Source organism: Scyliorhinus torazame, chromosome 8 (assembly GCF_047496885.1).
Source record: "Scyliorhinus torazame isolate Kashiwa2021f chromosome 8, sScyTor2.1, whole genome shotgun sequence".
Taxonomy (NCBI): Eukaryota; Metazoa; Chordata; class Chondrichthyes; order Carcharhiniformes; family Scyliorhinidae; genus Scyliorhinus; species Scyliorhinus torazame.
This window is the reverse complement of record NC_092714.1, coordinates 187041060-187053040: the sequence shown is the minus strand read 5'-3', so window position 1 is coordinate 187053040 and position 11981 is coordinate 187041060. Positions and strand designations below refer to the sequence as shown.

The window sequence follows — 11981 nt, the reverse complement described above, 5'->3', positions numbered from 1 at the left end:
TGTTGCAATATACTACACTGTTTCACACTGTCCATTGTTTCCATTTGGTCAGTAGACACTGATAATCATAAATTAGGACAGGCCTCCCGAGAGTGTTTCCATATTTGCAGGTGTCTTTTGTGACTCCTGCACAATAAACAAAAACTGGAAGATCACAGCCACACATACACAATGCCCAGCTACAGGATAGGCAAACACCTGCTCCTATACATTGCCAATGCTACTCATGCAACAATTGCAAGCAGAAGCATGAGAATTGCTCAGTTTTTAAATCATTAGGTGGCAAGGGAACTCTCCGGCCCATGCCCAGCATGGCTAAGTAGGATCAAGAACTAATCCCTTAGGGAATGGAATGCTGCACAAAGCTCATCCCACCATGCTGAAGCAGAGGGTATCCTTGCACAGAATGTGCAGTGTACACACTGACATTTTCTCCCCCAGCTCCAAAGGTTATTTCGACATTAGCTTTAAATAGTTAATGAAGCATACTGTCCAGTTCTGTGCAAATGGAACTGTCAAATAAAATGTAAAAACTTACCAGACCAGGGACTCTCACATTCGTATAACATCCACTCATCAGACCGGAATGGGACATGGAACCACATGGAATGGTCAAGGGATGCCATGAACTTCACCCTGTACTGTAAGTGCGGCAGTAACGCAGTTCTCAGGAAGGAGTAATCTGAGATGTAGGCAGCAACACAGCAATGCAACTTCATGTTCCCATCACCTACAAAGCACAGTTCAAAAGAAACAATTCTGTACTTGTGTATCACGAGGTTGGCATGTGTAGAATAATGGTGGCAAAGTATAAAGAGCTTGCATTTGTATAGAACCTTTCACATCCTAGCAACACCAGAGAACATCCAACAGTCAATGAATTACTTTTGAACTGCAGCCATTTGTTCTGCAGGCAAATGTGGCAGTCAATGTACACACAATGCACAACAAACTATAATGAGGGGTATGACAAGTTCAATTGTTTTGCTGGTTTTGGTTACAGACCATTGTTGGCCAGTTCAAGAGACTGCTCCTGTTGTTCTGAGTTCTTTGGGATCTTTTACATTCACCAGAGTTGGAGGGCCCGAATTTTCATGCCATTGTCCGAGTAGGATTTCTTTTGGGGGGGGGGGGGGGGGGGGGAGAATTAAAAATGCAGGGCATGAAGGGATTATATGTCTTTGATGTGGTTAGTGAAATCTTGTGTTTGTTTTTACAACAGCATGCCCACCTGAGGGGATTTATTTTTCCAATTAGGTTTTATTAAGGAGAGGTTCTTTCCACATAGGGACTATGTTTGAGATTAGATTGTTCATCTCCATTTCAAAAAAATGGTTCCTGAGGTCTGCCCATGGATACGGAGCAAGTGGCTATAAGAACATAAGAACTGGGAGCAGGAGTAGGCCATCTGGCCCCTCGGTCCTGCTCTGCCATTCAATGAGATCATGGCTGATCTTTTGTGGACTCAGCTCCACTTTCCGGCCCGAACACCTTAATCCCTTTATTCTTCAAAAAACTATCTATCTTTATCTTAAAAACATTTAATGAAGGCGCCTCAACTGCTTCACTGGGCAAGGAATTCCATAGATTCACAACCCTTTGGGTGATGAAGTTCCTCCTAAGCTCAGTCCTAAATCTACTTCCCCTTATTTTGAGGCTATGCCCCCTATGGAGGATACATGCCCATTGGGGCCAGACTACAGGATGGGTGGGAACCTGCATTATGGGGTGGGGGACGGGTTTGATGTCCTGACATTCACCGTTAAACTGGGCCAATGTCCCAGTAAATGTAGTGGGGTTCTAGCTTGCTGGCCTCGTCTTTATGCCCATTTCCACTGCTGCCTCACACTGTCTCTGGAGGCAGGAGGTTTGACACGAAAATACAACAGCTGGAGACTTCTCCGACACGAAAATATGGCCGGCAGGGATTCCTTTTTAAAGGAAACGGGTCTGCCAGGTCAGTATGTTTTCTGACATGATCTTCCCGCATCCTCCATGAAAATCTGACCCAAGGTTTCAATTTGAAATCTCAGCGAATAGGAAGCATCTCTAAAAATGCAGCACTCTGTCGCTAGCCTAGATTTCGGATTGGGTATGAGGAATGCGGTATCTTGCAGGTGCCATCTTGGATGAGTCTTCACACCAGGGCCCCACCTGCTCTCAGACTGTAAAAGATTCATTACATCTGCGCAGATAAACAAGTGATTCCAGTGCCCTTACAGTTATGTCTCAATCAACATCAAAAACAGATCTAATAATTTCTATCTTTGTAGATCACTTGCTGTGCCCCAATTGGCTGCTGTAATTCTCTAAATTGCAATAATTATATTTCATTATCTGTAAAGCACCTTGGGATGTCCTGAAGTTGAGAAAGGTACAGGAAAGATAAAATACTTATTGCACATTTCCAAGTTGGTATAGGAGGTCCTGTCCTTATTTATCCAGTCCATTAAGGAGATTTAGTTTGCAATGTCTACAGAACCAACTTGCAAGTAAAGTTTGGTGGTGAGGTGAATAGTTAATTATATATTACTCCACACTAATCAAAGATTTCTTTCATTCCAACCCCAAATCCTTGGATTTGAAATGTTTATCCAAGTTTTCATCCATTTTTTCCGTTTGCTGCAATGATTCCAAACAGATAACCACAATTAATTTGAATGCAGTCACTTAATGGTGCAAGACAGGACAATGCTGACTGACAGTTCAAAACTATTCAAAGAAAAAATTCAAGATGAAAACAGAGGTGCCAGTTGGCTTATGGTGCTTGTTCTAGTTCTTTGGTAAAGCTATCCATTTAGTGTCACAGTGTGCTCTTTGCTCACAGTCCTGCAAAAGTCCTCCATGCAAGCATTTATCTAGTTCCCTTTTGAAAGTGGTTACTTAATCTGCTTCCATCCACCTTCCATAGTGTAATTCCAAATCATAACAACTCGCTGTGTTCAAACTGTTTCCTACACCATTTTTACTAATCACTTTATATCAGTGTCCTCTAATTACTGACACTTAGGCCACTGGAAAGTGCTCCTTATTTACTCTATCAAAAAGACTCATGAACAAAAACAGCTTCTCCAAATAACTGTATTTTTCCATCTTTGGCACCATTCCAGTAAATCTAGTGTGGTGCCCCGAATTGAACGTGCAATACTCCAGCAAAGGTTAAAAAAGGGTTCTCAATCTTTCTGTTTGAGGTTCCTCTCCCATGTTACAAACATTCTACAACATTCTTTACACATTTCTTTGGTAGAATTACACACATATCTATTATTTTCCTAACAAGGGAGTAAAACTAAAATAAAGGTAGTTTAAGGGATTTATATTTGTATTGGTAAATACTAGAAATAAGGTATAGTTTAAAGTTGTGTTATGGGTCAGGGTTTAGAGAACCCCAATGTGCATCATGGAGTTCACCTGACCCACAACTATTAATAGATTGTGGTATGGGGAGCACACAGCCCACTCTACAGGTGTGGTACAGCAGAAATGGAAAAGTATTTTTAAAAAGCAAAACAATATTTATTCTATGAACTCAAGTTAACTTTTTTGAAACAAACTGAATATCTTAGCAACCATTAATTCAAAGATAACCCCCAAAGAATACAGCACTAAGTAATCCTTTAAGCTGTCCTTTTAACATCCAAAAGACTTAACAACCTTTAAACAGAAGCACATCAGGGTTTACATTCAATATTGAAAACATTTAAATTTCTGAATTCACCAAATGATCAAGAGATGGTCCTTCATGGCAGAGAGATCAACAGTACAGCTGCTTTGGCTGACTTCAGCTGCAACACACTGAAAAACGAAACCAAAAAAGACAGACACACCCAAACTTTTCTCAAAGTGAAACTAAAAAGCAGAACCAGAGCTCAGCTCCACCCACACTCTGACATCACTGCAGTAACACGAGCAGCCAAACATTTCTCAAAGCGACATTCTCATGACACCTCTCCCCAAGAAAAAAAATAAACCATCAACTTCAAGATGGTTTCATTTTTCACCTTTTCACCATCCTTCAAGAAATGCACACAGTAAATATACTTTATCGTTGCAAATAACACACGCAAACAGGTAGAATAATATGGTCCATTTTTTTTTCGTTCTTCTTCCTCCAACTGAAATCTTTCTTGATTGACAGACTCTTTGAACAAGAAGTTCGTTGCACGATCCGTCCATTGCTCTACGCCTCGGCATTTCTCTTTAAAGTCAGATACTTTAGTTCAATCTGATCACCGAGTCCCTTGCAATTCTCCAACATAGGAGCATTGGTTATCACAGCTTTCAGGCCGTCAAATGCCTGTTGAAAGTCTGCTGTCCATTGAAATTTGCGACGTTTCTTCAGCAAGTCCATCAGTGGAGCAATCACACTACAAAACCTTTGCACAAATGTTCAATCAAATCCATTCATGCCAAGAAATCGCATTATTTCCCTTCGTCTCGAGGGTATCGAAACTCCAAGGAAAGTGACTTGGGCTTTTCCAAATTCACTTTTGGCTAGGTTTCTCACCAAACCTGGTGTCTGGAAAATGGCAAAGGCAGCACGAGCTACCGCCACACTCTCAGTAGGAGAGTATGTAAACAGGATTAGCTCAGTTGGAGACTTCTGGTTCGACCCTCGAACCATTAGTGCAGCCAAACAGGTTAGGGCAGTCTTGCAGGAACATAAAGCAGCATTTGCACAGCACAAGCACGACTGTGGCAATTTAGCTGGCTTTGTGAACATTACAGGTCCCGACCCTAAACCCCCAAAGCAGTACAGATTTCCCCAGGAAGCAGAGGGAGAAATCTCCAAAGTAATAGAGAGTTTGTTGGATCAAGGCGTACTCAGATCAGTAGCGTCCACAAACAACACACCAATTTGGCCCGTCAGGAAACCGGATGGACCATGGCGACTGACCATTGATTACCGGGAACTGAACAAAGTAACCCCAGCAGCAGCCCCCACCGTAGCCACGAGTCCTGAGACCATGCTCAAACAGGGACACCAGTCAAAGTTTTTTTCAGTTTGGACATTAGTAACGGCTTTTGGTCCATTCCATAGGCTAAAGCGTGCCAGTACAAATTCGCCTTTACATTCCAAGGGCAACAGTACACGTGGACGTGCCTTCCCCAAGGCTTCCACAACTCCCCCTCCATTTTCCAACGACAGCTGGCAAATGGATTAGCAAAATTTTCCCACCCCTATTGTCTGGTCCAGTATGTAGACGACTTGTTACTACAGACAGACACAAAGGGAGAGCACATTTCGCTTCTCGCCGAACTCCTAGGACACCTAAAAGAAATTGGTTGTAAAGTCAACCCCAAGAAGGCCTACATTTTGAAAGAAAAAGTGATTTACTTGGGAACAGTGATCACACATGGTAAACGCGAGATCGAGCAAAAGAGAATTGGCTCGATGTCAAATTGCCCCTTCCCCACAATGTCTCAGCCCTCCGGTCATTTTTAGGACTTGTCGGCTACTGCCAAAACCATATTGACGGTTTCGCCACTAAAGCAGCGCCCCTTTCCGAACTTCTCAAGAAGCATACAGATGCCGTGGATGCTTTAAAAAGAGCACTCAGCACAGCCCCCGCATTACAGGTCCCAGATCCACTTTCCCCATACGCAATCGAAGTTGCAAGCACCGACCGAACCCTTTCGGCTGTGCTCCTCCAGGAACGCCAGGACCAATTATGCACCGTAGCATACGCCTCACGCGTGTTAGACCCCGTAGAGCAAGGATTTTCTGCCTGTGAAAGGCACCTGCTCGCAGTTTTTTGGGCAATACAACACTTCACCTACATTACAGGACTCAACCCCATCACCATCCTCACAGAACACACCCCGACACAGCTATTGTTGAGCGGCCAACTTAAAGATAGCACAGTCAGCCAAATCCGCACAGCCCGTTGGACCCTGTTGCTGATTTTCTCCTTGGTTCAATTGCTCTGTTTTATTACCTTTACTCTCGAGTCGCCAGGTATCTTTATGATACCGCCACGAGGTTCAAGTCCGAGTAATGATCAATAACTCAATACACCGATTAGTAAGATTTAAATTAAAGCACATTTAGTATACACCGTAATCGCTACTCATGCACAAATTCTACGTCTAAGCTACTTCTACAACTAACAGGCCTATACTTAACTTCGGACTGGCCCACCAGGTCAGGGGAACAAATGGCCTTTCGTTCGGGTTCTGAGTCTGCGGGATTCGAAGTTGGTACGGATTGGTAGCTAGGATCGCCTATCTCGTAGCGAGCGTTGAATTAAGACTTAATTCTGTCGGTCGTCACTGCACCGGTCACGGTCAATGTTGGTTCATGTTGCTAGGTGACCCGGGCAGGACGCAGAGGTGAAGAGAGCGATTTGAACTTGGGGCTCAACTCTTATAGTCCCCAGGGGATTCGACCTTTCGGAGCGGACCCTGTACCTGGTCCCAAGTGATTGGACTTTGTCCCAATCACTTGGTTCGATTTTCTCCAGTGCTGGAGCGGTTCCCTGATCGATGGGCGGTCTTGAGGTGCTCGTTCACCTCCTTTGTGTTGGCTCCTGCTGGCGCCGAGGAGTCTGGCTTTGCTTTGTTTGTCCAAAATGTTACTTATTGTTCCCGGGGATTGCTCATCAGTATGCAGATGGCTGCTATTTTGTTATGCTGATGGCCGCTGGTATCGATGTTGTCTGGCCTTTGCAGAGGTAAATACACAGCAAACCTGCAGCTGCTGGTTTCTGTCTTGTTGGCTGACTTTCCCATCAGCCTTTGTCGTTCGCCATTTTAAATCGGGAGTTGGCCAATTTAGGTGGCTACAACCCTTCTTTTACAGGGACGGGACATCACAGTAAAACGAACCAAGATCCACACCTTCCTTGCCGATAATTTGCAGTATGCAGGCATCCCTCATGAGTGTGAGATCATCACCACAAAACAGAACAGAGGCCCATCTATTCCTAGAACACCTCCCAGGAAAACAGTAGTACACCCCAGAGACCCCAGCCCACAGACACGTGCGCACCCCTGAAGATATATGTGGATGGCTCCTCCAGTGTTAAATGGAAAGAGAATTACCGGTTGCGGTATTTACGTAGAGGATGGGCAGGGACACGCCCTAGATGAGATTGCATTAAAGTTGCCAGGACACTTAGGCTGACAGGCAGCAGAGCTGGCAGCAATCGCTTATATTGTAGACCACCTCGACTTGTTCCCGACCCCAGCAGACATCTATTCAGACAGCTTGTATGTATGTAATAGTTTGACGAAATTCCTACCTCTGTGGGAAACGAGAGAATTTGTTTCCGCGGACGGTAAACGGTAAACCCCTACCCTCAGCCCCATTACTCCGCCAAAGCTTAGAGACAGTGAAGGATAGGAAATGCGGAATAATTAAGGTTCGCAGTCATCACCGTTCTTCCCCTCCTGGTAACATTGAAGCAGACGCCCTAGCGAAGGCAAGCTCCAGGCATGGTTATTCTTTGAACCCCCCCGAAAGCACCCCAGTACAAAGTTCAGGTCTCACAGACCAACATTCAGGATCTAGCGAAGGCACAGAAAGAGGACGAGAAACTCAGGGAAATTTTAAAGGAACCTTCCCAGCCCCGTATGATAAACACAAAAACGCAATCACCACACACGACGGTGTGATTTTAAAAGATGGCATTTGTATAGTTCCCAGCCAGGACAGGAACCAGATCATTTGTCAGTTCCATGACAATCGTGGACACCAAGGTATTGAACCCACCCTAGCCCACCTCAGACCGCTCTGTTGGTGGCCTGATTTAAAAACCGATGTAACGCACTACGTAGAGAATTGCTTAATCTGTGCCCAGAACAATCCGGACAGACATTGGAAAAAGGCTCAACTTAGTCATACCCGCCCCGTTAATGGACCCTGGACAAATCTCCAGATAGATTATATAGGATCCCTACCCCCTTGCAGAAATGATTACAAGTATGTGTTGGTGGTCATAGACACCTTCACAAAATGGGTGGAGGCATTTCCATTGCAAACTACACGGCCAAGACAACGGCTAAAATATTAACACACCACATCTTTACAAGATGGGGCCTCCCCCGCAGTATAGAATCCGATCAAGGATTTCACAGGATGTGTAATGAAAGACGTCCTCACGATTTTCGGCATTCAACAAAAGTTTCACATTGCATACCTCCCACAGGCATGTGGTATTGTAGAGAGGATGAATAGGACATTAAAAGCCACCCTCAGGAAAATAGTTCAGCAGCATAACAGCACCTGGGATTCAGTTCTCCCATTTGCTCCCATAAGAAACACTGTATCCACGTCCACAGGCTACACCCCCACACCCTCATGACCGGACGCCCCATGAAAGGCACTGTGTGTATATTAGGACTGGATTTGGCCCGCCCCGCAGTTACAGCCCTCATGCATGAAAATGCAGTTTAACAATTGTTAGAGAACATAAAGGCAGCCCAACTCGCAGCAGCTGTGAGACTTGGAACCAGGAAGAAACAGAGCAAGGCTTGTTTTGACAAAACAGTACATGCCACTGAGTTTACAGTAGGGCAACAAGTTATGCTTTCCCTTTACAACCCCAGTTCATTCATTTCTCCAAAGTTTTCCGGACCATACTCCATTTCGGACAAGTCAGCCCCTCAGTATACAAAATAACCTATCACACAGGGCTAAATCGCTGGCTTTGAAAGCAGACCAAAGTAGGCCAGCAGCACGGTTCAATTCCCGTATCAGCCTCCCCGAACAGGCGCCGGAATGTGGCGACTAGGGGCTTTTCACAGTAACTTCATTTGAAGCCTACTTGTGACAATAAGCGATTTTCATTTCATTTCAAGTCTGCGTGGTTTCATATAAACCAGATCAAGGCTTATGGCTCGCACAATAACCCCACACACCACATCCTGCTCGCAGCAGCAGACGAGCATGCCCCGCCCACAGAAGATGTTTTCCCACCCTCCCCCACCCAGTCCAGCACGCCCTCAGACACAACTTCAACTCCGCCCTCAGAGGCACGACTCCGCCTCTCCCTTCCTTCAACCAGCAGTGACAGTGATAGCGATCACGATGACGATAGCCATAGCACACCACGCTACGACTATACCCCTGCACCAGGCTCCACTCCCAATGAATCCGAGCATGATTCCACTGACCTCTTTGAGATTACATATCTCAATGCCCCTGACCCAGACCCACCGCCCGACGATTACGGATTGAAGCATAGTAGCTCCAACCTCGACACACAATTCTGGCACCGAGACAATTAGTTCAGGCTCATCGGGAATGATGAGGTGGACCCCAACTCGCCCCGAGCAGCTTTAGCACGGTTACTACAGTCAAGAGTTTGGCAGCCGGGAGAAGATGATGACAGAGTCTGACTCCCACCAAACAAATCCCTTTGCGACCCTGTTCACTATTGAGAAGTGAGGTGTCCAAATTATGAAAAAAAAGGAACCTCTGGAGAGACACGGTGTCCTTTCTGATGGAACCTGCACCATGTTTGTTGTATGTTTGTTCGTTAGTGTTAACGTTAAGTGTTGTTCGTAAACTCAAAAGTTTTCACGGCCCCTCATCACCACACCTTTGACGCCCAATGCCTGTTAATGGAACAAGTTTGTCCCCAGACAATAGTTCAGAGGAACTAGTTTGGCAACAGAAACCAGTTTAAAGGTACAAGTTTGTCGCCAGACAACCGTTCAGAGGAACTAGTTTGTCGACAGAACACGACTCACAGCTACTCTACTGATTCGAGGGGAAGCCCCCACGACGACCACATTCTTACCCGTTCTTGCCGGTTGCTCAGGCAGTGGATAAATATCATTGGTCCCCGCCCTGCCTGAGGACCCCCCCTCTGGTCAACTATGCTCGGGTAGAGCACATACGGCATTGATCACCGTCCTACCCGGGGATTCCACCCATTTCTTACCCGCCGCGGCCCTTACGCACCCCATTTTGGCTCGTTACGTTCAAAATTCTTTTGTTTGGGTTTGGCAACCCTTAGGTTGCTTCCGTATACTATTTACATCCTCAAACATTGGGATGGTATATCACACAGGCTGCGAGACGGCTCGGAGTATGGCAGCATTTTTCTTAGATATCTTGTCCCTTCATTTGGTTTTTAAAAAAAAGGAGTCACAGATGGTGACCAATTATAAAGGGAAATTTGCAATAAAGGACAGACAGACAGACATACGAGATCTTAAGCAAGATAATAACAGAAATTATGCTTGTGTTCACAGAACTGCGGAACCTCAGGAACCCCCGAGGAAGACAAAGAAGTAGACCGACAAAGATGAAGACGGCCTTCGTGTTCACATGGATCTTAGCGGGATCCCTTCAGTTGCGTGCGGACGCTACCCCCCCCATGACCCCTACCACACAAGCCATGAATGATCCCACCCCTGCAATACACGGGACCCCGAGATAAGTAGCCCTGCGACAGCTAGCAATACCCCGACCTGGTGTGATAAGTTTATCACCTGGTACTCACTCTCATATGTAGTCGAAGCACTCTTAGTGCTGGCGATACTTTGCAGTGTCGTGCAAATATTTAGAGTTAGGCGAAAGAGAGCATATCGCTCTCGCACCCCGGTATACAGGTTTAGGTCCCCCATTTTCAATTTCACCAGACCCCCAAACCCATTGGGACGGATTAAAGCGCATCCATTTTTCTTTATGTATTCTGTGGAATAAAGAGATGTAAACCTCTGTGTCTGACTGCCAGGCCAGAGAAATTTGTGGCTGCTATTTTGTACAGTTTAAGATGTTGTAGATTTTTGGATTGTTTGGATGAGGATAGTTTATTGAGAATAGTTAGAGGTTCCAGTTTTTTTTACTTTTCTGTAATGCATGTCTTAATGTCATAGCACCCCGTAGAGTTTTATGATAATGATGTATTTAAAATGATTTAGGTAAAATTGTGGTGCATAGGATAGGACAGTGTAGAGCCGAAGTATGGGTGCCCCATTTGGTCAGAGGATGAAGACGACGTAGTAATGTGATCGTTCACGCTTTGCGTTGAGGATCACAAGGAGGGAGTATAGTCATCTGGGATGGCCACGTCCCGATTACAAAATGGACACTTGCTAAGAATGCAGGGAAAATTGGACAATACTGAGAAACAAGCAAGTGCAAGGTCTGTCTGCCCCAATTAATTAAGGCCAAGTTCAAGGCCCGCCCAAAGGTGCGCGAAGCCCTTTTAGGTATAAAAAGTATTCCCCAAGAGAGAATCCTTCTTCTTTGGCCTTGGCTCTAGCAGCTACGCCAGACCAAGTAAGTTCCAAGTCAACGCACGCTACAAGATAGACGCTCCTAGTTGCTAACCTGTAAACAGCTCAACCCAGCAGCCTCAGAACCGAGTAACAGCCATTGTTCCTCTGACTGAGTGGCCACCCAAAGCGAAGTATAGGCTTTAGTAATAGTGATAGTTTAGTTTGTAGAGTTTATGCACGAGTAGATTTGACTGTGTAAATAAATGACCATTGCTTTTGAACTTACTAACTGGTGTATCGAGTCTGTGATCAGTATTCGGTTCTGAACCCTGTGGCGGTGTCAAAAGATATCTGACGACTCTTGAGCAAACGTAATTAAACAGAGCCAAATTAAGAGACAACAGCAAAGAGAGCAACAGGATAAGAGTCCGTTCTTGTAACTGCATTAACCTTTCTATAGTCCACACACAAACGTTGGGTACGGTCTGGTTTAGGTACCATCACTATGGGTGGGCTCCATTGGCTGCAACCCACTTCAATTATGCCATTTTTAAGCATGCTCTCAATCTCTTTGTTAACCTGTGCCAATTTTAAAGGATTAAGTCCATATGGATGTTGTTTGATTGGAACAGCATTTCCCACATCTACATCATGTATAGCCATTTAATACTTCCCAATTTATCTCCACAAACATGCCCATGTGATATCAATAACTCTTTCAGGTCAGTTTTTTTTTTCCTCTGGAAAGTAACTCAACAATTTATCCCAATTTTTAAGAACATCCTCAGTTTCCAATTTAATTTGAG

General features: G+C 44.9%; 1 protein-coding gene across 4 annotated transcripts in view; it reads right to left on the bottom strand.

Annotated features, from left to right (window-relative positions):
* acot8 (acyl-CoA thioesterase 8) overlaps positions 1-11981 on the bottom strand; it is a 36555-nt gene that overhangs the window by 3933 nt on the left and 20641 nt on the right. For all 4 annotated transcript variants that reach the window (XM_072514627.1, XM_072514629.1, XM_072514628.1 and 1 more), the window contains exon 5: positions 539-730. In XM_072514627.1, coding sequence (XP_072370728.1) covers positions 539-730 — 192 coding nt within the window. The remainder of the gene's footprint in view (positions 1-538; positions 731-11981) is intronic.